At 36.0% G+C, this 21,156-nt stretch overlaps 2 protein-coding genes across 3 annotated transcripts in view; one reads left to right on the forward strand and one right to left on the reverse strand.

Annotated features, from left to right (window-relative positions):
* Window positions 1–18,182, reverse strand: part of LOC144979872 (tubulin alpha chain-like) — a 24,039-nt gene extending 5,857 nt beyond the window's left edge. The window contains exons 1-6 of the mRNA XM_078927103.1: window positions 18,048–18,182; window positions 11,722–11,845; window positions 10,387–10,476; window positions 7,609–7,757; window positions 1,000–1,152; window positions 328–498 (exon numbers count right to left, since the gene is read on the reverse strand). Coding sequence (XP_078783229.1) covers window positions 328–498; window positions 1,000–1,152; window positions 7,609–7,757; window positions 10,387–10,476; window positions 11,722–11,845; window positions 18,048–18,050 — 690 coding nt within the window. The 5' untranslated portion in view covers window positions 18,051–18,182. The remainder of the gene's footprint in view (window positions 1–327; window positions 499–999; window positions 1,153–7,608; window positions 7,758–10,386; window positions 10,477–11,721; window positions 11,846–18,047) is intronic.
* A 101-nt stretch (window positions 18,183–18,283) lies between these two features.
* LOC144979873 (rab GTPase-activating protein 1-like) overlaps window positions 18,284–21,156 on the forward strand; it is a 38,880-nt gene continuing 36,007 nt past the window's right edge. For both annotated transcript variants that reach the window (XM_078927105.1, XM_078927106.1), the window contains exon 1: window positions 18,284–18,400. The gene's annotated coding sequence lies outside the window, so the exon portion shown is untranslated. The remainder of the gene's footprint in view (window positions 18,401–21,156) is intronic.

The following is a 21,156-nucleotide window of genomic DNA, read 5'->3' on the forward strand; positions in this document are numbered from 1 at the left end:
ACCTTAATGTGTTGCAAGCGCCGTAAAACCGTTAAAAAACAAACAAGCAAAACCATTACCCCCGTGACCACCACTATTACACCACCACTACCGTAATATGGGGTTAATTGGGACACTTCTATATATATATAAATGATGTTTTTAAAAATTAAAAAAAAGAATATTACACTAAAAACTTTTTTTTAAATCTACTAACAATAATTACGTAGAAATGTTTTCAATCGTTATAAGATTTTTAAATTTAAAAAGTATTTTGTGTACTAATTAATCTTAAGAAGGGGCCCCATGTAACACCATATTATTATGGTACCACTACCACCCACCCACCTGTGCAACCAGCCTATTGATGTTCGTGTATCTTGGCCGTGTAATGTCAAGATTCCTCTTACAAATGTTATAACAAGCCTCGTTGTCGAACACGAAGCAGCAATTCGAATGTTCCAGAGTGGCGTGGGTTACGAGTACAGAATTGTAAGGTTCCACTACAGCTGTAGATATCTGGAATATCATAATATATAATACATAATAATAATAATAATAATAATAATAATAATAATAATAATAATAATAATAATAATAATAATAATAATAATAATAATAATAATAATAATAATAAATAATAATGAATAATAATAATAATAATAATAATAATAATAATAATAATAATAATAATAATAATAATAATAATAATAATAATAATATAATAATGATAAAATCTGAGTTTGTTTCTTTTCTTTATACTTAGTGGAGACTAAACTATACTCGTACAATTCCTTGCATCGGAACATACTCGACGTTTGTATGTATTTCTCATTCTCTAACTTATAAATTCACTTTTCTGGCGGTCTCACTTATAACAAAGATTTCTCTCCAAGTACTGTGGTTTATAAAACAAATCTTTTTATTTAAATAAATAAATGGATAACAATTGTTCTTTGTATCGTAACAAATGTTACTGCAATTGGTAAGGAGAGTGCTAAATTCGGTGATGCAGCTTACCCTTGGGGCTGGGTAAATAGCAAATTCCATCTTGGACATTTTCCCATAGTCGTCGGACATCCGTGACATCAGTTGAGCACAGAACCCTGACCCTGTGCCTCCGCCAAAACTGTGGAACAGGAAAAATCCTTGGAGTCCAGAACACTCTTCGGCCTGTGTGTGAAGAAATAGATGTTAAAAGTGTAAGATGTGCATCGATCGAATATTGCAATTTTGTTGTGTTTTTGTTTTGTTGGGGTTTTTTTTTTGTCACGGAGCAGAGTGGCACTACTGGATGGTCTTTGCTGTTTTATTTCCCTTTTTTTTTTCTTTTATGCCGTCTGTCTGGATTTTAAGCGATTTGTATTAATGTTTTTATTGTTTTTGTTATGGATGAAGAAGGGGTTTGAGCCCGAAACATTTGTGTTCAGTATTTTGTTCAATTTCGAAGCTGTTATATTCATTTTTTGGATATTACTTTTTACTGAACACAGATTATATATCCGACTTTGTATCACACAATTTAATTTCGCAAAATTTATGACACAAGGGCAACAACTCAATAATAATAGATCATTGTAGATCTCTTGCATGTGTAGTTCCCTTGAGTTTCTAAACCGTTTATAAATGAAATGTCTATGGTCTTTTTCTCAAATTTACATACATAAAACACTGCACCACTTTAACTTGATATTTATTGACATGAACCAGTCGTCTAAAAGTGAGATTAAACTTATAATGGTCAAAAATAAGATATTCTATCTTTCTTTTTCTATACTTAAAGAAATCATAATTAATCTCGTCAATAAAGCATTCTTAAAAGGAAGTGGTTATTCAGTATCTGATACTGAATAGTGCTTTGCCACTATTCAGTATCCACAAGGAACTCTTTTTTATAGAGAGAGTGAAAAGTGCGACAATCTCGGTCGAACTGCTGACCTACTTCCAGATTGAACACGTGCAGTAACTGACAGCCCGATTCAAAGTTGTAAAAATATTTTGATCATAATTTTTTAATTTCTGCTATGGTGCAATTAACATAGTTCAAAATATCAAAGTAAGAGTGGCATTCAAATACATTTTTAAATATCTAAATAGACATGATTAAATGTCACTAAATGTTCAGTGACACCATGGCTTGGTGGCTGTTTGACTCTGAGCTTAGGGTTCGAGAGTTCAAATCCCGGCAGGGATAACTTTTTTTTTTTCCCCAATATTTTAAAAATTCCTTCTGTTTATTGATATTTTTAAACTTTTGTTTTAATAATTTTATTTGCTTGTAATATGCTTTAATGTTGATATTATACTATTGTTCTTTTTATTATTATTATTATTATTATTATTATTATTATTATTATTATTATTATTATTATTATTATTATTATTATTATTATTATTTCTACTTACTTACAATTATTATTATTATTATTATTGTTGTTGTTGTAATCGTCATCATCATCATTATTATGATTATTTTTTATTTTTTTTTAATCAAGTAGTTCGAGTAATTTAATCAGTTATCGATTTATTACGAATATCTTTTATGTGTTATAATCTCGTTGTTGTTTTTCATTGATGTGCTCTTCTATTGTTTATTACCTTTTAAAATCTTGCTTTTTTTTTGTTTGTCTCATTTGTTGTTGTTGTTGTTGTTTGTTTGTTTGTTTGTTTGTTTGTTTGGTCATCTAAGACAAACCCGATTCATTATAAATATGTGGCCAGACTTTCTGCCATTAATAATTGAGCGATGGACTTCCGTGAATTAATTGTCGTATTATATTAAAATTTACGTGATAATAATAATACATAATAATAATAATAATAATAATAATAATAATAATAATAATAATAATAATAATAATAATAATAATAATGATAATAAATAATGATGAATAATAATAATAATAATAATAATAATAATAATAATAATAATAATAATAATAATAATATAATGATAATAATAATAATAATAATAATAATAATAATAATAATAATAATAATAATAATAATAATAATAATAATGATTTAAATAGATATACTGAATATTAGACTACAATTGACATCTATTTTCTGAATACAGGTGGTATTTTTAGGGGTGTTTCTTTTTTTACGAAACCTGCCAAAACACGCCGAACCCCGACAAAGTTATGGGAAGTCGGTAGCAGTGGGGAGTGAACCTGGGACTCAGGGAAGTGTACACCATTGGGGAGTGAATTACTTTTTTATGAAACCCGACAATATCCCACAAAGTTATGGAAAGAAAGTAGGCAATGTGGGGGAGTGAACCCGAGACTCAGGGAAGTGTAGACTATTGGGGAGGAAACCTAAGTCTATGGTTTTTCGGTGGGTTTTGTAAAAAAGTAATTGCTTCATTCTCGTCTGGTACCCAACTCCCATAGTCCGGCTTCATTTCCCACTAGTATCTATCTTCCATAGTCCCAGGATCATTTCCACTGATATCCTCTTCTCACAGTCCCAGGTTCACTCCCAACCGGTGTGCACTTCCCTGAATCCCGGTTCATTGCCCAATGGTGCCCCCTTCCCATAACTTTTGACAATTTCAGTAGGTTTCGAAATAAAAGTACATTCTGAGCTCACTGTCCACTGGTATCAGCCTCTCGCAGTCCCAGGTTCAATTCTCATCGGTGTCCAAATCCCAGATTCAATCCCCACTGCTGCCTACTTTCCATAACTTTGTCGGGTTGTGGCGGGTTTCGTAAAAAGTAATTCCCCCTCCCCCTTGGTATTGCTTTTTTACAAAATCCAGAGTCCCAGGTTCACTCCCCACAAGTGTACTTCCCTGAATCTCAAGATCACCCCCCACTGTTGCCTACTTCAATAACTTTGTCGGATATTGCCAGGTTTAGTTGGATTTCGTAAAAAAGTAATTGCTTTTATATGAAACTCGCTGAAAACCACCAAAAACCATAGTCTCAGGTTCACTCCCCACTGGTGTACACTTCCCTGAGTCTCAGGTTCACTCCCCACTGTTGCCTACTTCCCACAACTTTGTCTGATATTGCCAGGTTTCGTAAAAAAGTAATTGCTTTTATATGAAACTACCTGAAACCCGTCGAAAACCATAGTCTCAGGTTCACTCCCCACTGGTGTACACTTCCCTGAGTCTCAGGTTCACTCCCCACAACTTTGTCGGATATTGCCTGGTTTCGTAAAAAATTAATTGCTTTTATGTGAAACTCGCTGAAACCCGCCAAAAACCAGAGTCTCAGGTTCACTCCCCACTGGTGTACACTTTCATGAATCTCAGGTTCACTCCCCACTGTTGCCTACTTCCCATAACTTTGTTGGATATTGCCGGGTTTCGTAAAAAGTAATTTCTTTTATGTGATACTCGCTGAAAACCGCCGAAAACCAGATCTCAGGTTCACTCCCCACTGGTGTACACTTTCATGAATCTCAGGTTCACTCCCCACTGTTGCCTACTTCCCATAACTTTGTCGGATATTGCCTGGTTTCGTAAAAAAGTAATTGCTTTTATGTGAAACTCCCTGAAACCCGACCAAAATCCAAAGTCTCAGGTTTACTCCCCACTGGTGTACACTTCCCTGAGTCTCAGGTTCACTCCCCACTGTTGCCTACTTCCCATAACTTTGTCGGATATTGCCGGGTTTCGTAAAAAAGTAAATTCTTTTATGTGAAACTCGCTGAAACTCGCCGAAAACCATAGTCTCAGGTTCACTCCCTACTGGTGTACACTTCCCTTAGTCTCAGGTTCACTCCCCATTATTTGCCTACTTTCCATAACTTTGCCCCATTTTGTTGGGATTTGGTGCATTTTGTAAACAAAAAGTAATTGCTTTTTTTTCAAAACCCGCCGAAACCCAGTCCCAGGTTCACTCCCCACTAGTGTACACTTCCCCGAATCTCAGGTTCACTCCCCATCACTGTTGCCTACTACCCATAACTTTCTCGGATATTGCCAGGTTTCGTCGGGTTTCGTAAAAAATTAATTGCTTTTATATGAAACTAGCTGAAGCCCGCCGAAAACCATAGTCTCAGGTTCACTCCCCACTGGTGTACACTTCATTGAGTCCCAGTTCACTCCCCACGCTTTGCCTATTTTCCACAACTTTGCCGCATATTGTCGGGTTTCGTAAAAATGTAATCCCCCCCCCCCCCCCCCCTATTGTTATTGCTTTTTTACAAAACCCAGAGTCCCAGGTTCACTCCCCACTGGTGTACACTTCCCTGAATCTCAGGTTCATCCTCTCCTCCCCCCCCCCCCCCACCCCCCTACACACACACACACACACACACACACGCTGCTGCCTACCTCTCATAACTTTGTCGGATATTGCCAGGTGTCGTCGTGTTTCGTAAAAAAGTAATTGCTTTTTATTTGGAAACCCGCCGAAACCCAGTCCCAGGTTCACTCCCCACTGGTGTACACTTCTCTGAGTCCCATATTCACTCCCACAGCTGCCCTCTTCCCATAACTTTTTCAGGTTTCGGAAAAAAAAACACCGTATTATTATAGTGCAAAACCACTATTCAGTGTCAGATACTGAATAGTACAAAACCACTATTCAGTATCAGATACTGAATAGTGCAAAACCACTATTCAGTATCAGATACTGAATAGTGCTAGCCTTCTTAAAAATACCCTCCCTCAGGCATAGTTGTATGACGTGGCCTTGGTATTACATAAAGTAATATAGATAATTCATCATGTAAATGTCCCTATGTCAACAGGTCGATATGGAACCGTCTCTTGCTCAATGTATAAAAAAAAAAACACGCGGGACTGGAACGCAATGCAATGCCTTAACCAATCGGCCATCAGTTAGCCTAAATGTCCCCTTTTTGTAAACTAAATTAGATTTTCGAAATCTAAAGCACACTGATATACCTACTACTGACACGAGGCAGTAAAACTCCAATGGTTATGCTTTGCCCCTTGAATCTCATTTTAAGATATTATGTCAGTACATGACATAATCAGTCGGAAGGTGAAAATTTTGGATTTGCATTTTTTTGCATTCTCTGAAAGAATATGCTCCCCAGAGCATATCAATCTTTATTTGAAGTAAATCGGGTGATTGTTTTCATGAAGTTAATGTCGGATGTATGGGAAAAGTATCCAGCAACTTTTCTCAAATTTCATACTTTTTCAACTTGACTAGCTGTAAAAGAGAGAGGAGCCAAGAAGATAAAAAAAGAAGGGGTGAAAGATCGTATAGAGAAAGGGGGATAGAGCGGGGTAGAGAGGAAGAGCGAGAGAGAGGAACCAAGAAGAAGATAGCAAAAAGGGGGTGAAAGGTGGTAGAGGGGTGGGGGTAGAGCGAGAGAGAGATAGAGACACACAGAGAGAGAGAGAGAGAGAGAGAGAGAGAGAGAGAGAGAGAGGGAGAGAGAGAGAGAGAGAGAGAGAGAGAGAGAGAGAGAGAGAGAGAGAGAGAGAGAGAGAGAGAGATATTTCAATTTTTTTAAATGTGCCATCGGTTATCCCGCTAGTTGATTGATTTAGAATCAATCGTTAGATTTATCCATTGCGATTATTGAACAAAATTCGCGACTGATCGTGTATAGGGCTGCCACATGGTCAGAGTTTCTCATGGCCAATTTCGACTTATAAAAGTGAACAAATAGAACCTCGCGTGGCCAAACACTACCAACACTCTGACCCGTTTAAGAAAAAAAAAAACATCGGTTTTGATAAATAAAAATATGGACTAAACTATGAAAAATAGTTGTTTTCTTTGTAATAATTATTTTTTAAAATTAATATGATAAACGCGATTTTCTGTATGGTCAATTTTGGCCACGCACGTGACCATCTGGCAGTCCTGGTCGTGTCGAGGAGTTAACGTTGAATGGATCAAGATCGAAATTATCGATGATATGTTTCATTCACAGCTGAATAAAATCGACATGGATGTGAAAATCATTTGAGCAATATTGAGACCTTTAAAGATACACTACATGCTATCAGGTTGTTGTTGTTGTTGTTTTTTTTTTTTTTTGTTTTTTGTTTTTTTTCTGTTTGCTTGTAATAATTGAAAAATACGAAGAGGAATAGTAACAACACAAACAATAACTGTGTATAACCTTCAACTTGTATAGTCTGTTAGAGAGAATTTGATTTTAAATAACGTATCATTTAACTGGCGGTCTAAAAACAATAACAAAGACAGGTGTTGTTACCTTGATTAATTTTATGCGATATAAGATAAAAGAGAAATGCTTCAGTAATCGGCTCTAGGGGAAGAGGAGGAGCAAGAGGTAGTGGTGGTGGTAGAGAAGGAGGAGTAAGAGGAGAAAGAAGAGGAGTGGATGGTGCAGAAGGAGGAGAAGGATTAGGTGGTGGTTGTGGTGATGGTGGCAGCGGTGATAGAGAACGAAGAGGAGAAGGAGTAAAAGAAAGAGGAGTAAGAGTAAGAGGGGGAAGTGAGGATTAGAAAGAAGAGGATAAGGAGGAGGAGGAGGAGGAGGAGGAGGAGGAGGAGGAGGAGGAGGAGGAGGAGTAAAAGGAGGAGGGGGAAGAGTATGAGGGAGAAATTAGGATTATAAAGAGGAGGATAAAGGGAGAAAGAGGAGGAGGAGGAGGAGGAGGAGGAGGAGGAGGAGGAGGAGGAGGAGGAGGAGGAGGAGGAGAGATGATAAATTTACCAGTCTTCGGATACGATCCAGAGTCAAATCCGACATCTTTCTGCCAGCATTATAGTAACCCCGAGCATAGTTATTCGCAGCATCCTCTTTGCCTGTTATCAGGTTTTCTGGGTGGAACAGGCGGCGGTATACACCTGTCCTCACTTCATCTGGTTATGGGTTTTATGTAATTGAAAAAAAATAATTAAAATTGAGCTTTATACAGAGCAATATCCACTAAATGTGCTCAAAGCGCTTTACAAGGGGACCCTGGTCAACAGCAACATTTAACATGTAGGACGGGACATGCCGCCGGTTATGCGATATTACAATTTTTCGGACAAAGATACCGCTGTTAACGACCAGGTACTCATTTTACACCTGAGTACGGTGAGAGAAAGTGAGTAAAGATTCTTTTCCAAGGACCCAATTATGCGTCGAGGACGAGGCTCGAACTCGGGACCTTCCGATCCGAAAGCGAGTGTCATACCACTAGACCATATAGCTTCACTATAAAATAATATTGTTTCATGTCTTGTCATGTCTAGTGTGGTTTCATGATAATGGTGATGATGATGATGATGAGGAGGAGGAGGAGGAGGAGGACAGAGACGACAATGAGATTATGATGTCCTCTATCGAGATGCCATTCCACCTCTTCCTCCTCCTCCTCCTCCTCTTCCTCCTCCTCCTCCTCCTCCTCGTTCTACAAAATCACCACCCCCATCACTTCCTCCTGGTCCTTCACCTCCACCACTACTCTACGACTACAACAACAACAATAACAACAACAACTACTACTACTACTACTACTATTACTACTACTACTACTACTACTACTACTACTACTACTACTACTACTACTACTACTACTACTACTACTACTACTACTACTACTACTACTACTACTACTAATGATAATAATAATAATAATAATAATAATAATAATAATAATAATAATAATAATAATAATAATAATAATAATAATAATAATAAATGGCATTTATATAGCGCTTTACCCCGTTGTCACAGGCTCTAAGAGCTTTACAGTGATATAAAACAAAACATATTACAGTGAGACAAGTGTGAAGGAAACGTGATACGAATTCAATTTAACAACAACAAAATATGAAAATAATATTGCAACATTATGACGTAAAAAGATAAAACTTTAAGCGAGGTTTGAACGTTGTCAACGAAACCGAGCATCTCACGTGTGATGGGAGAGAGTTCCAAAAATGGGGGGCCGAAAATTGAAAATACTGTTCACCTATTTTACGCAATGGCTTAGGTTTGACAAGGATTGATTGGTCATTGCTTGACCTCAAGTTTCTATTGGGGACATATATGTTTAGAAGGTCTTTAATATAGGAGGGACTGTTCGTGCTCAGGGATTTATAGACAGCAGTACAAATCTTATAGGCAACTCTTTTTTCCACAGGAAGCCAATGTAACTCACGGAGAAGAAGAGTTGCTGACGTGTATTTTTTGTTATTGCGTACAATGAGCCTGGCTGCGTTATTTTGAGCAACCTGAAGTTTGCTAATTTTGTCTTTAGCTAAATTCGCCCAAAGGGAGTTACAATAGTCCAATTTAGATAAAACCAGGGAATTAATAAAAAGTTCTGTTATATGCTTCGGTATTAAATTACGAATTTTGCTTATTTTTTTTTCATTTCTATGTACATAGATTGTATGATGTTATTCACATGGCTTGTCATGGAAAGATCTTTATCAATGATGACGCCAAGGTTTTTTGCTTTATTTGAAACTTCTATAGTGCTATTTCCGAGAGTAATAGGTGATTTATTTGCCTGTTTAAGGATACTCGGCCTTCTACACATTAAAATCTCAGTTTTACTATCATTTAATTTTAACTTATTGTGGTACATCCAAGATTTAATCTTATTAAAACAGCTCGTAATTCGTTGTATTAAGAACTGTAAATTACTAAGAGGTGCTGAATCATATATTTGCCTATCATCTGCATAAAAATGATAACTCAGATTGAATCTGGATATCACACTAGAAAGGGGCTGCAAATATACAGTAAAAAGGACAGGGCCAAGAACAGAGCCTTGTGGCACTCCAAAATTTAGTAAAATTTGTTCTGACTGAACACCATTCACCACGACAGTCTGCCATCGATCCTGTAAATATGATGTAAACCATTTAAGGGCAATTCCTTCGTTGCCGAACGTATTTTCTAGTCTTCTTAACAAAATGTCATGGTCAATGGTGTCAAAGGCAGCTGAAAGATCTAAAAGGCATTATACATTGATATTGTTAGCATCAGCATTACAAAACAAGTCACTACTACTACTACTACTACTACTACTACTACTACTACTACTACTACTACTACTACTACATCATCATCATAATTACTAGTACATCATTTTCATCACCACCACGGCCATCATTATCATCATCATCATCCTCATCATCATCATCATCATCATCATCATTATTGTCATCACCGTGGTCGTCTTCGCCGTCATCGTCATATTCGTCGTATTCGTCGTCGTCGTCATCATCACCATCATCATCATCATTATCATCAATATTGTCATCATCATCATCATCATCATCATCATCATCATCATCATCATCATCATCATCATCATTGTCATCATCATCATTGTAGTCGTCGTCATCACCGCCATCGCCGTTGTCGTCGTCATCACCACCATCATCATCATCATCATCATCATCATGATGATGATCATCATCATCATCATCATCATCATGATGATGATCATCATCATCATCATCATCATCATCATCACCCTGCCCTTACCTATAACCGTTGGTTCGGTATCCACATAAACCGCGCGTGGTACAAACTTTGCTCCTCCTGTGCTCTGAAAGAACGTGTTAAACCCGTCATCTGGTGAATAACATTAAGGAGAAAACCATTTGTTGTGAGTTATATAGTCCGGTCGTTATAATTAATCTATGTCGAATGAAAAAAAACAAAAAACATACAGTCATACATATAATATAACATTATAAATATGACACACACAATCTGACCAGGGAAACAGTTATTATTTTTGCAGTGTTATAGTTTCTAACGCTAAAATTCCCCACGTTATATTTATATTTTTGTGACATTAAGGGCACGCAAAGATTTTTTCTTTATTCCGCATCGTATAGTGCACAATTAGAAAATATATATATATATATATATATATATATATATATATATATATATATATATATATATATATATATATATTATTATTTATTTATTTATTTATTTATTTATTTTTTTCTGAAAATACGTTCGCAAAATTTCTTGTCTTCACGAATTCAAAATTTCACGCACATTATTTGAAAATTTGGTAGAAATGGGTGGTAACCCTATTTTTGATACCGTTTCTACACTGTTGGCGTTGTGTGTTAGAAATTAAAATTAACTGCCCAAATTTGAGTATTTTCAGTTACCCAAACAGCAGTCTATTGAGTCAAATTTGATATTTCTTTCTAGCATTAAAGTTGATTGAATGAAAATACATTTTTCCCACGGTTCGATTCTTTGTGTGCGATTCGTTTAAATGATTGACAGCTCCGTCCAGATATACAAAACAATATGCAGTTATTTCTTATCTTTAGATTAAACGTTTCTAGGACTGATCGCATCAACAAGTCACCTCTATCACACGAGCTGTATTTTATAGAATATAATGGCTGAAACAGTGCTCGGCCAAACTCTACCAAAACTCTTATTATTTGTTGTTTTTGTTTTTTGTTTTGTTTTCATTTTTTCTTTTTTTTTTTGTTGTTGTTGTTGTTTGTTTTTTTTGTTTTTTTGTTGTTTTTTTTGTTTTTTTTTTGTTGTTGTTTTTTTTTTTTTTTTGTTTCTTTTTCATTTTTACCCTTAGACTACTATAATACTTATCTGATTTTTGACCAGAGAACTTCTACTTCAAACGTTGAATCGGCTAAAGTGACCGTCGTCGCTATCATCATCATCATCATCATCATCATCATCATCATCATCATCATCATCATCATCATCATCATCATCGTCATCATAATCATCCTCCTGCTCCTTCTCCTCCTCCTCCTCCTCCTCCTCCTCCTCCTCATCATCATCATCATCATCATCATCATCATCATCATGACTTACCAGTGCTGCACACCCCAGGCATACAGCCATCTGTGGTAATCCCGTGCTCTAAACAATACAGTTCCCAACAAGCGTGCCCAAGTTGGACTCCGCACTGACCGATATGAACGGACACTATCTCCCTCTGTATTATTGAGAATAGAAATATATTCATTGTTATTTTTTATTATTATTATTATTATTATTATTATATTATTATTATTTATTATTATATTATTATTATTATTATTATTATTATTATTATTATTATTATTATTATTATTATTATTATTATTATTATTATTATTATTATTATTATATTATTATTATTATTATTATTATTATTATTATTATTATTATTATTATTATTTATTATTATTATTATTAATTATTATTATTATTATTATTATTATTATTATTATTATTATTATTATTATTATTATTATTATTATTATTATTATTATTATTATTATTATTATATTATAAGAAAATGTAACGCTACGCTTCAAATAGGTAATGTTTCGGGATGACGCGGGGTCAAAAAGTGAATATAAAACTGAAATTATCAGAATTATAAAATTATGAGTTGAAAAAAACTTTATCGAAACTGAATAGGCCTACAGTGGAATCTAATTAAGTCAACACTCTTAAAGTCAAGATCTGCTTAAAGTCAACACCTCTTATTGATCCCAAATGTTATACTATTTATTAAAGCGTGTACCATTTATAATGGATAAAGTCAAACTTGCTTAAAGTCTACCAATCTGTCTGATTTGGTGGCGTTGGTGTTATCAGGATTCCACTGTACATTCTCTTCAATAAAACAAATAAACTTCTTCCAAGTCTTATACTTTGTATTATATAATCTATTTTCAGCATCGATTTCACCCCTACATTGTACTATTTTGAGACGATGGGTTACAATAATTAGTTAAATCAGTAATAATGTTTTTCATTCGATAAAAATGTAGTCGCTATGATGTAGCGGTATCTCCGTCTTTGATACACAACACGACATATAGGTATTCTATACCCAATTTCGAGAAAAGTTGTCCGAGCCGAAGAATAGACGGCTCAAGGTATGATATTTAGAAGGCATAAGCATACATGTTTCTATGTGCAGCCAACAGTGATTGGGTTACTGGGTTTTAGATTTGGTGGAGATTAGGTACTTTGCGATGGGTGATGATTTTGACTTAATAATAGCAAGCAATTGATGATGTCCGTTTAAAGCTGCAGAAACAGGATAAAACTTAAATTCATTGGGATATAGACGCGTAAACACACACACACATACATACACACACACACACACACACTCTCTCTCTCTCTCTCTCTCTCTCTCTCTCTCTCTCTCTCTCTCTCTCTCTCTCTCTCAAACTATCTGTGTGCGCATCTTGTGGTAAATAGCAAATGAGGAAATTAAGAAGCAGGCACCGGTATAAGATAAAGATCTGAACAAGTGTTTATTAAAGGTGCAAGACAAAGCAAGAAAGAAAAATACAAGAAAAAAAAACATCCAAAAACAAAAAACAAAAACAACAGCCTACCTCGACTGGGGATCGAACCTCAGACCTTCTGAATACCAGAAGGTATCAGAAGGTCTGAGTTTCGATCCCCAGTCGAGGTAGACTGATTGGGGCAGGTTTTTTTTTGGGGTTTTTTTTTTTTGGAACTGTGTTTTCAGTCCACCAGTGGACTGAAAACACAGCTGTGTATTCAGTCCACCGGAAATAAAAATATTTAAAAAGGACCAATTATCGTCTATACTTGTTACCTCGATAATGACGACATTGATACTGAGCCTATTGTAGGTTAGGCATCATCAGAAGTGGATACGCATAACATTCATGACAAGTTGACGGCTTAATGATATCATTTACAGCGTTGTATTTACTCTCGAAAAGTCTTGATTGAGAGTTGTTCGAAATCGGGAGCCTGAAATAGACAAATTCTTACCATGGTTGTCAGATAGCCATTGGCCTGGCCAATTTGGCTAAAATTGGCCACATAGAGAATAATGTTTCTATAATTAATTTAAAATTAACATTTATATCTATTTTTAATGTTTCCTAGTCCGTTAGAATTTTTATGATTATCAAAACCGATGAGTTTTCCAAGGAGATCAGAGCTTTAGTATTGTTTGCCCAAGTAAGGTTCTATTTGGTCACTTTTCACATCAGTCACTGGCCTCGAGCACGCCTGTGTGCTCCCTAGGCAAAAAATTCTTAATTTTCAAGTTCAACACGCCATTTCTGGTGACTCGAGAAGTTTGATCGACCTTTATTTTTAGTAAATTTATTTACTTTTACTCACTTTTAAGATTATTATTTTAATTTAGAACACAGTGAGACGTCAAAATGTATTGCCTTGTGTATTTCTTGTACGTAGCAATATGAATCAGGAGAAAAACGAAACAAAAACGAACAAAACCAACCAAAATAAAAAAAAATAATAATTAAAAAAGATAAAAGAAAAAAGAAAAAGAGAGAACAACTTTATAGTTATAGGGTCTTGAATGTGTTTAAGGAAGCGTCAGAGAGAGAATGGGGGTGGGGGTGGGAGAGATTAGAGAGAGAGATAGAGTAGAGAGAGAGAGAGAGAGAGAGAGAGAGAGAGAGAGAGAGAGAGAGAGAGAGAGAGAGTGTGTGTGTGTGTGTGTGCGTGCGTGAGAGAGAGAGAGAGAGAGAGAGAGAGAGAGAGAGAGAGAGAGAGAGAGAGGGGGGGGGGCTGCTTTGTAGCTACTTGTACTCGATTTTTCTTTTTTCTTTTGGTACCTATCCTTATTTATAAGGTCACAGTCACAGCTTGGAACACGTTTGGTGTAGACAATATCGTCGTGAGCAGCAAGGAAGATGACTCTACATTCTTTTAAGGACTCTTTTGTTTTTAAAGGTTTGATGGTGCTTATAAAACATTGAATTGAGGTCATTTTAGGGCTAGTAGATAGGAATAAATGGGATACCTGTCAAAAAGATTATAGTTTTACAAGACATGATAGACGATAAACAATAGACCAACCCTACAATTCAAAGGACAAGGAATGATTTTGAAAGAAAAGGATCTTGGAAGGAAGAAGACAAGGTCAAAACTGCCCGGGTCGGAGGGGGGGGGGGGGGGGGGTGGAGGAGGAGGCCTCGAAGCCAGTGGTCGATGGGAAAAGTTACAAAATAGAACCTTACTTGGGCAAGCAATACTAAAACTCTGATCTCCTTGGAAAATTCATCGGTTTTGATCATCACAAACAATTCTAAAGGACTAGGAAAAATTATAAATAGATATAAATGTTAATTTTAAATTAATTACCTGGATACCTGGATACCTCTGTATAGAGCTTTTAGACTTGGTGTAGTCTCCTTCACTCCTCCTCATCTATTAATGATTGGACCAATTTTTATAATTGAACTTGTTTCCTAGGGTGTTGCTTATCTCCAACTCTGCTTTGAATTTATTCAAATTTTTTGCTGATACTGTGGTTTCTTGTAGTTTATTCCAGTTATTTACAATTCTAGATGAAAAAAAGTTCCTTCTTTCATTTGTTTTAAAACGTTCTTTTTTCAGTTTCTTGCTGTTTCCTCGTGTCTGAATGTTCTTGTTTGGTTTAAGGAATCCTGCCTCTACCCTGTCTATTCCCTTTACTAATTTATATGTTTGGATCATATCTCCCCTTCTTCTCCTGTAATCTAAGGTCGGGAGATTTAATTCTTTCAATCTCTCACAGTATGTTTTGTCTTTCAGGTGTGTGATAAGTTTTGTTGCTCTCCTTTGCACTCTTTCCAAACAGTCTTTGTCTCCCTCAAACTTCGGATACCATATGCAGTTAGCATATTCCAGCTTTGATCTAACCATAGTCTTGTAGATGGTAGTCATGTGTTTTGTTTTCAGATTCTTGAAATTTCTTTTCACTATTCCGAGTGTTTTACTAGCCTTAGATTGAACATCTTTAATTTGCTTCTTGAAGTTTAGCTTCCTATCAATAAATACTCCTAGGTCTTTTTCCCCATTGGATTTCTGCAGGGGTTTTTCTTTCATTATATAGTTTGCTTCTCTGTTGTTTTTTCCTAGGTGAAGAACTGCACATTTATCTACATTGAACTCCATCTGCCATATTTCGGACCATTCTTCAAGCTTTTTCAAATCTTGTTGTAAGGTGTTTCTTTCTTCTTCTGTATTAGCTACTCCATAGAGCTTAGTATCATCGGCAAAGATTTTACATTTAGATGATAGATTGTCTGGCAAGTCATTGATATAAATCAGGAAGAGAACTGGTCCCAGTACACTTCCTTGTGGAACTCCACTTGTTACCAGTCTCTCTGTTGATGCTGTTCCATTCACTATCACTTTTGTCTTCTATCTTTGAGGAAATCTCGGACCCATTTGACTGTCTGATCATTAATTTGATACTGTTCCAATTTCCTGATTAGGCGCCAGTGTGGAACTTTGTCAAATGCCTTTCTGAAGTCGAGGTATATGACATCTAAATTGTTGCCTAATTCCAGGTCTCTCGTCCAGTCATCCATTGTTTCAAGTAGGTTTGTTACTGTAGACCTTCCCGCCATGAAACCATGTTGATCTTTGCTGAATAGTTTGTTCTTGGTCATATGATCAACCATTTCTTCTCTAATCAGCTGTTCCATGAGCTTGCAGACGACAGATGTCAGGCTCACTGGTCTGTAGTTTTCTGGATTTTTTCTGTCTCCCTTCTTGAATATGGCTGTGATGTTAGCTTCTTTCCATTCCCTTGGTAGTCTTCCTTCTTTCATCGACTGGTTAAATATCTTGGTTAGGGGTTCTACTAGCTGCTCTGCTAAGTTTTTTAGGATGTAAGGATGAAGTTTGTCAGGTCCAGGTGATTTACTCTCCTTTAGGTTTTGTAGTCCTTCATTACTCTCTCTTCAGTAATCGGCCATTGTGTAGTATCTATATTACTTGTTTTAGCAATATCTGGCAAGTTTTTCTGGTTCTCCACTGTAAAGACACTTGCAAAGAAGAGATTTAGCACCTCTGCCTTGTCTTCATCTTCAGATGCCCAAGTGCCATCTTCTTTTTTTATGTCACAGGTTCCCTGTCTTGTCTTCATTTTACTGTTTACATAACTCCAGAATACTTTAGGATTTTCTTTCGTTTCCTCTGCTATCTTGTTCTCATACTTTTGATGCGCTTGTCGGACTATTTTAGTAGTTGCGTTTCTCACTCTTTTGTATTTGTCCCAATCCTCTTCCTTTTTGCTTCTAGAGTATCTTCTATTTACTGCCTTCTTCTTCCGTAATGCCCCTCTCACTTCCTGCGTCATCCAAGGTTGATTTCTTCTCCCAACCCGGTTCCCTCTGCTTTTCGGGATGTTTTTCTCGAAGCATTGGTTAAGTACTCTGGTAAATCTACTCCAGTTGTTTCCTACGGTGTCCTCGATTAGTATTTCCTCCCATTTTATATGCCCCAGTTCCTCTTTCATACTCTCTAGATCAGCCTTCCTATATCTGAGTGTCAGTTTTTCATCTACAGTCTCTGATGTCGCCCTCAGTTTTAGGAATATGGTCGCATGGTCGCTTTTTCCCAGTGGGTGGCTCAGTCTTAAGTCGATTATGTCATTTTCTTCCTCCATCAATATCAAGTCCAATACGTTGGGCTTTTGGTTTTTTCTCTGTCTCGTGGGTTCTTTTATTATCTGTTGTAGGTAGCAATCTTCAATGGTTTCTATGAAACTTTCCTCCAGGCTTCCCTCTTTTGGTTCGTCCATCCCTTTCCACTCCAGTTCCGGCATGTTGAAGTCTCCCATAATAATTATCTCTGAATGCTTTTTTTGTGATGCTCTCCTTATCATCTCCAACATTCTCTCATTATTTTCTCCTGTGCTATTTGGGCTCCGATAAATCACTCCTACTAGTATCTGACTTTGTCCAGTTACTCCAATTCTAGAAACATTATTCTCTGTGTGGCCAATGACTATCTCGCAGCCACGGTCAATGTTTGATAAATCTGTTTCGAGAATTGAGATCTATTTCAGGCACCCGGTTTCGAACAACTCTCAATCAAGATTTTCCGAGAGTAAATAAAACACTGTAAATGATATTATTAAGCCGTTGAATTGCTATAAATTTTATGCCTGTGCATTTCTCATGATGCCTATAATAGGCTCAGTATCACAGTCGTCACTATCGATTAAGGTAAGTAGGTCCAGACGATAATTGGCCCTTTTTAAATATTTTTATCTCCGGTGGACTGAAAACACAGTTCCTTTTTTTTTTCTTGTAATTTTCTTTCTTGCTTTGTCCTTTCATACACACTTGTTCAGATATTATCTTTGTTTAAATAGGTGACTTCCCTTCCACCTAACAAAACACAGATACCATATTCGATGTCAATATGCCAATATGCTGAAACTTCGGGTGGAAAAAAACAAGGTCCTATCCACCCAACTATCAACAATGACTTCAGAGGTGACCAAAGAATGATGTTTGTTGACAAAACACAGCTGATTCGGCACGGAAGGAAGTAGGTCACAGGGGAAAACCCGAAATAGACGTCATTATATTCCGCGAATAACCAACGGAAGTAAACTCTTGACCCCACAAAGAAATATTATGATGACGTCATAGAATGTGTACTCGACGCCACCTACCTCCATGTGTAATTAGACAAAATATTCATCAAAACAAATTATAAACGATTTCTTTAATTACTTTTGACCTGGAAAGTAAAAGTATGTGCATTCTTTATTCTTTGTTTGGTTATTGTTAACTGAATCAACAATGGAATCTTGTTCCTTTTGGTTGATTCAAAATGGGGTGTGTGTGGAAAAAATTCTTAGTTCCGTCAGCTGAGGCCTCAGTCAGTTTGTTGGACGTGTGTTTATTTTGCTTTTTGTTGTTGTTCCTCATACTCATACTGACTCATGCACTCAGATTAAATTAAAGCCGTTGTGAAAACGATATTGCAAGTTAAGGTTTTGAGTGGATTGTGCGTTTACATGAAAAGATAATTGGATTTATTTCCAATGATTCTCCAAGCCGGGAACGACATCAACAATCAAGTTCAGTAGAGTTGACAGTGACAGAGAAGACGGATAGAGAGTATCTAGAGTAATATTAATATCTCCAGTAGATTGTTAAGTTCGAGAGAAGCGAGAGATTTATTATTATTATCATCATCATCATCATCATCATTGTTTGCATTTTAAATTTAAAGTTGAAGGCAACAACATGTGTCATGTGTTCTTCTTCTTTTGCTTCCCAGAGTCAGCAGAGCATAACACTACTAAAAGAAGAACACTTGACTTTCTCATTTCTCACTACTTTGATTCTTAAATAGGATTGAATTAATTTATCGTCTTTCTTGCATGTCAACGGACTAAAACAATTATATTACTTAGCATACATAATTAGTATTATATTACTTAGTACTAGTGCTCCTTTCTTTGTTTGTTATTGTTAGTTTATTATTGATCAAATTGATCATGTGGTGAGTCATCATTTACTTTCTCAAATGTCAATGGTTAGTCAGTACATTGGGGATTTAGAGTTCGAAGTGGCAATTTGGACTTGAGTCTCCCGTGGCTATTCGGACTTAACTCCAATGGGCGTGCGCAAACACATGGGAATACAGAAGGGGCAGTTGGCAAAGAGTGTGACTGATAGAGGCAGAAGAAGAGTTCAAACAAAGATTTGGCCAAATCAGACTGACTCAGCTAGGACTTTAGAAGGATTGTTGTCTCTAATTCCTGATTTTATTTGGACATTGTGTAAAGTTAGAAAAGCTTTTCCTTTCAACCAGTTACTTTAACTGACTTTTGTTCATTTTTGATATTTTGAAGGGTTTTAATAACTCGTTTAAAAAAAATTTCTCATGGACTTTCAATTGATCAATGATTTTGTCTTTCTCGCCAAATAAAGCTGGTTTAGACTACCTGTTGATGATAGTAACTATAGATGCTGTGCACTTGGGTAAGAAACTCACAACAGTGTCATCCGGAAATATAATGGACCAACACACAAAACTGTGTGTAACCTTGAACGTTTATACTCTGGTTAATACAGTTTAGTGAGATCAACTCATAAACATAGATGGCGAAAAAAAAAAAAAAAAAAAAAAAAAAACAATAACAAAGACCTGAGTGACGTCAACTTCGTTCTATCTGTACCGTGCGGGTGGTTGGATGGGAGCATCACCCTTGAATCGTATACCTATGATGTTCGCATGGGTGTACGATCCGATAGTGATGTCGTTTCTTCTTCTCTTTACTAGCCTATCCTGCTTCTTTGGTTTGTGATTGTATTTTTGACAGGGGATATTTTTTTTTCTGTAAATTTTCTGCCTGTTTGACTGTTTGTTCTTGGTTATTTATAATTTAGCTTATGATATCTTTAGGTTATGATTTTGATTTACATTTGTACTATTTTTGTTAGTGTTAGATTGCTTGTTTTTTTGTTTCAGCGGTCTCTCATATAACCTCAATTGTGTTGGAAGAGACCTAAAGCAACAAACAAACAAAAATAAATATCTGTACCGTTATTGTTATTTTCATTTGCATCAATTTTATGGAATTGTCAAAAATTAAAATTACAATAAATTGAAATTTTAAAAAGATAAGCAAAAACAAAAGAAAAAAGAAAAACCCATCTGTATTGCCACGAAAGACTAGGATATTCAAACTTCAGTCTGAATAACTTTTTGATTGCACATGTGTCTTGGAGTTTGAGTCCAAATAGCCATGGGAGACTATTCAGACTCGAGTCCGAATAACCACAGTCTTTATAGTTAATCCAATCCTCCTGGTATATATTCATTGAATTTTCAATTTTAATTTTATTTCATTTAAATAAAGCAAGTTCTGCCTTAGACTTAATGAATCATAAATACCTTTTTTAAAAAAAAAAATGTGTTGGTTTAAACTGCCCACACAGGTACTATATTAGAATACTGAGACAATGTGTGAGGGATTTGTCTTGACATAACAGATGACAATTCTTTACTTCAACAATTGAAGGATTTGATCAAACCGGATATATGGATGCAATTTAAATTTAATCATGCTTCCGGAGTTTATCCTAATTACCATAGCATGAAACAAAAGCAATTGCTAATTATCCTTTGGATAGGACGCCAGTCCTCACAATGTTCCACCAGATCTGACTGACCTAGCTACCCAATCACTGCTGGGTGGACAGAGAGTCAGAAAACAATCTCGACTGCACCCGGGTCCAGTTGCATGTTAACTCTTTTAAGATTCAACCCGACAAAAACCGACAATGGTATAATATTCATGGGCGGGGTAGTCAAGACTGGCCTCAGTAAGTAAAATCCAATCGTTGTGAAGGAAATGACAGGCAGGATGTTTTCAGCTTTGATTTTTATAAATTTGCCGACAGAAAATAAAATATATTGTAGAAATTGCGATTTGGATCCTATTTTATTTGCAGGTGAAAATCATTGACATTGCACTTTGTTTGGTAAAAATCG

This window comes from Berghia stephanieae, chromosome 9 (assembly GCF_034508935.2).
Source record: "Berghia stephanieae isolate SIO BIC M18660-M18661 chromosome 9, UCSD_Bste_1.3, whole genome shotgun sequence".
Taxonomy (NCBI): Eukaryota; Metazoa; Mollusca; class Gastropoda; order Nudibranchia; family Aeolidiidae; genus Berghia; species Berghia stephanieae.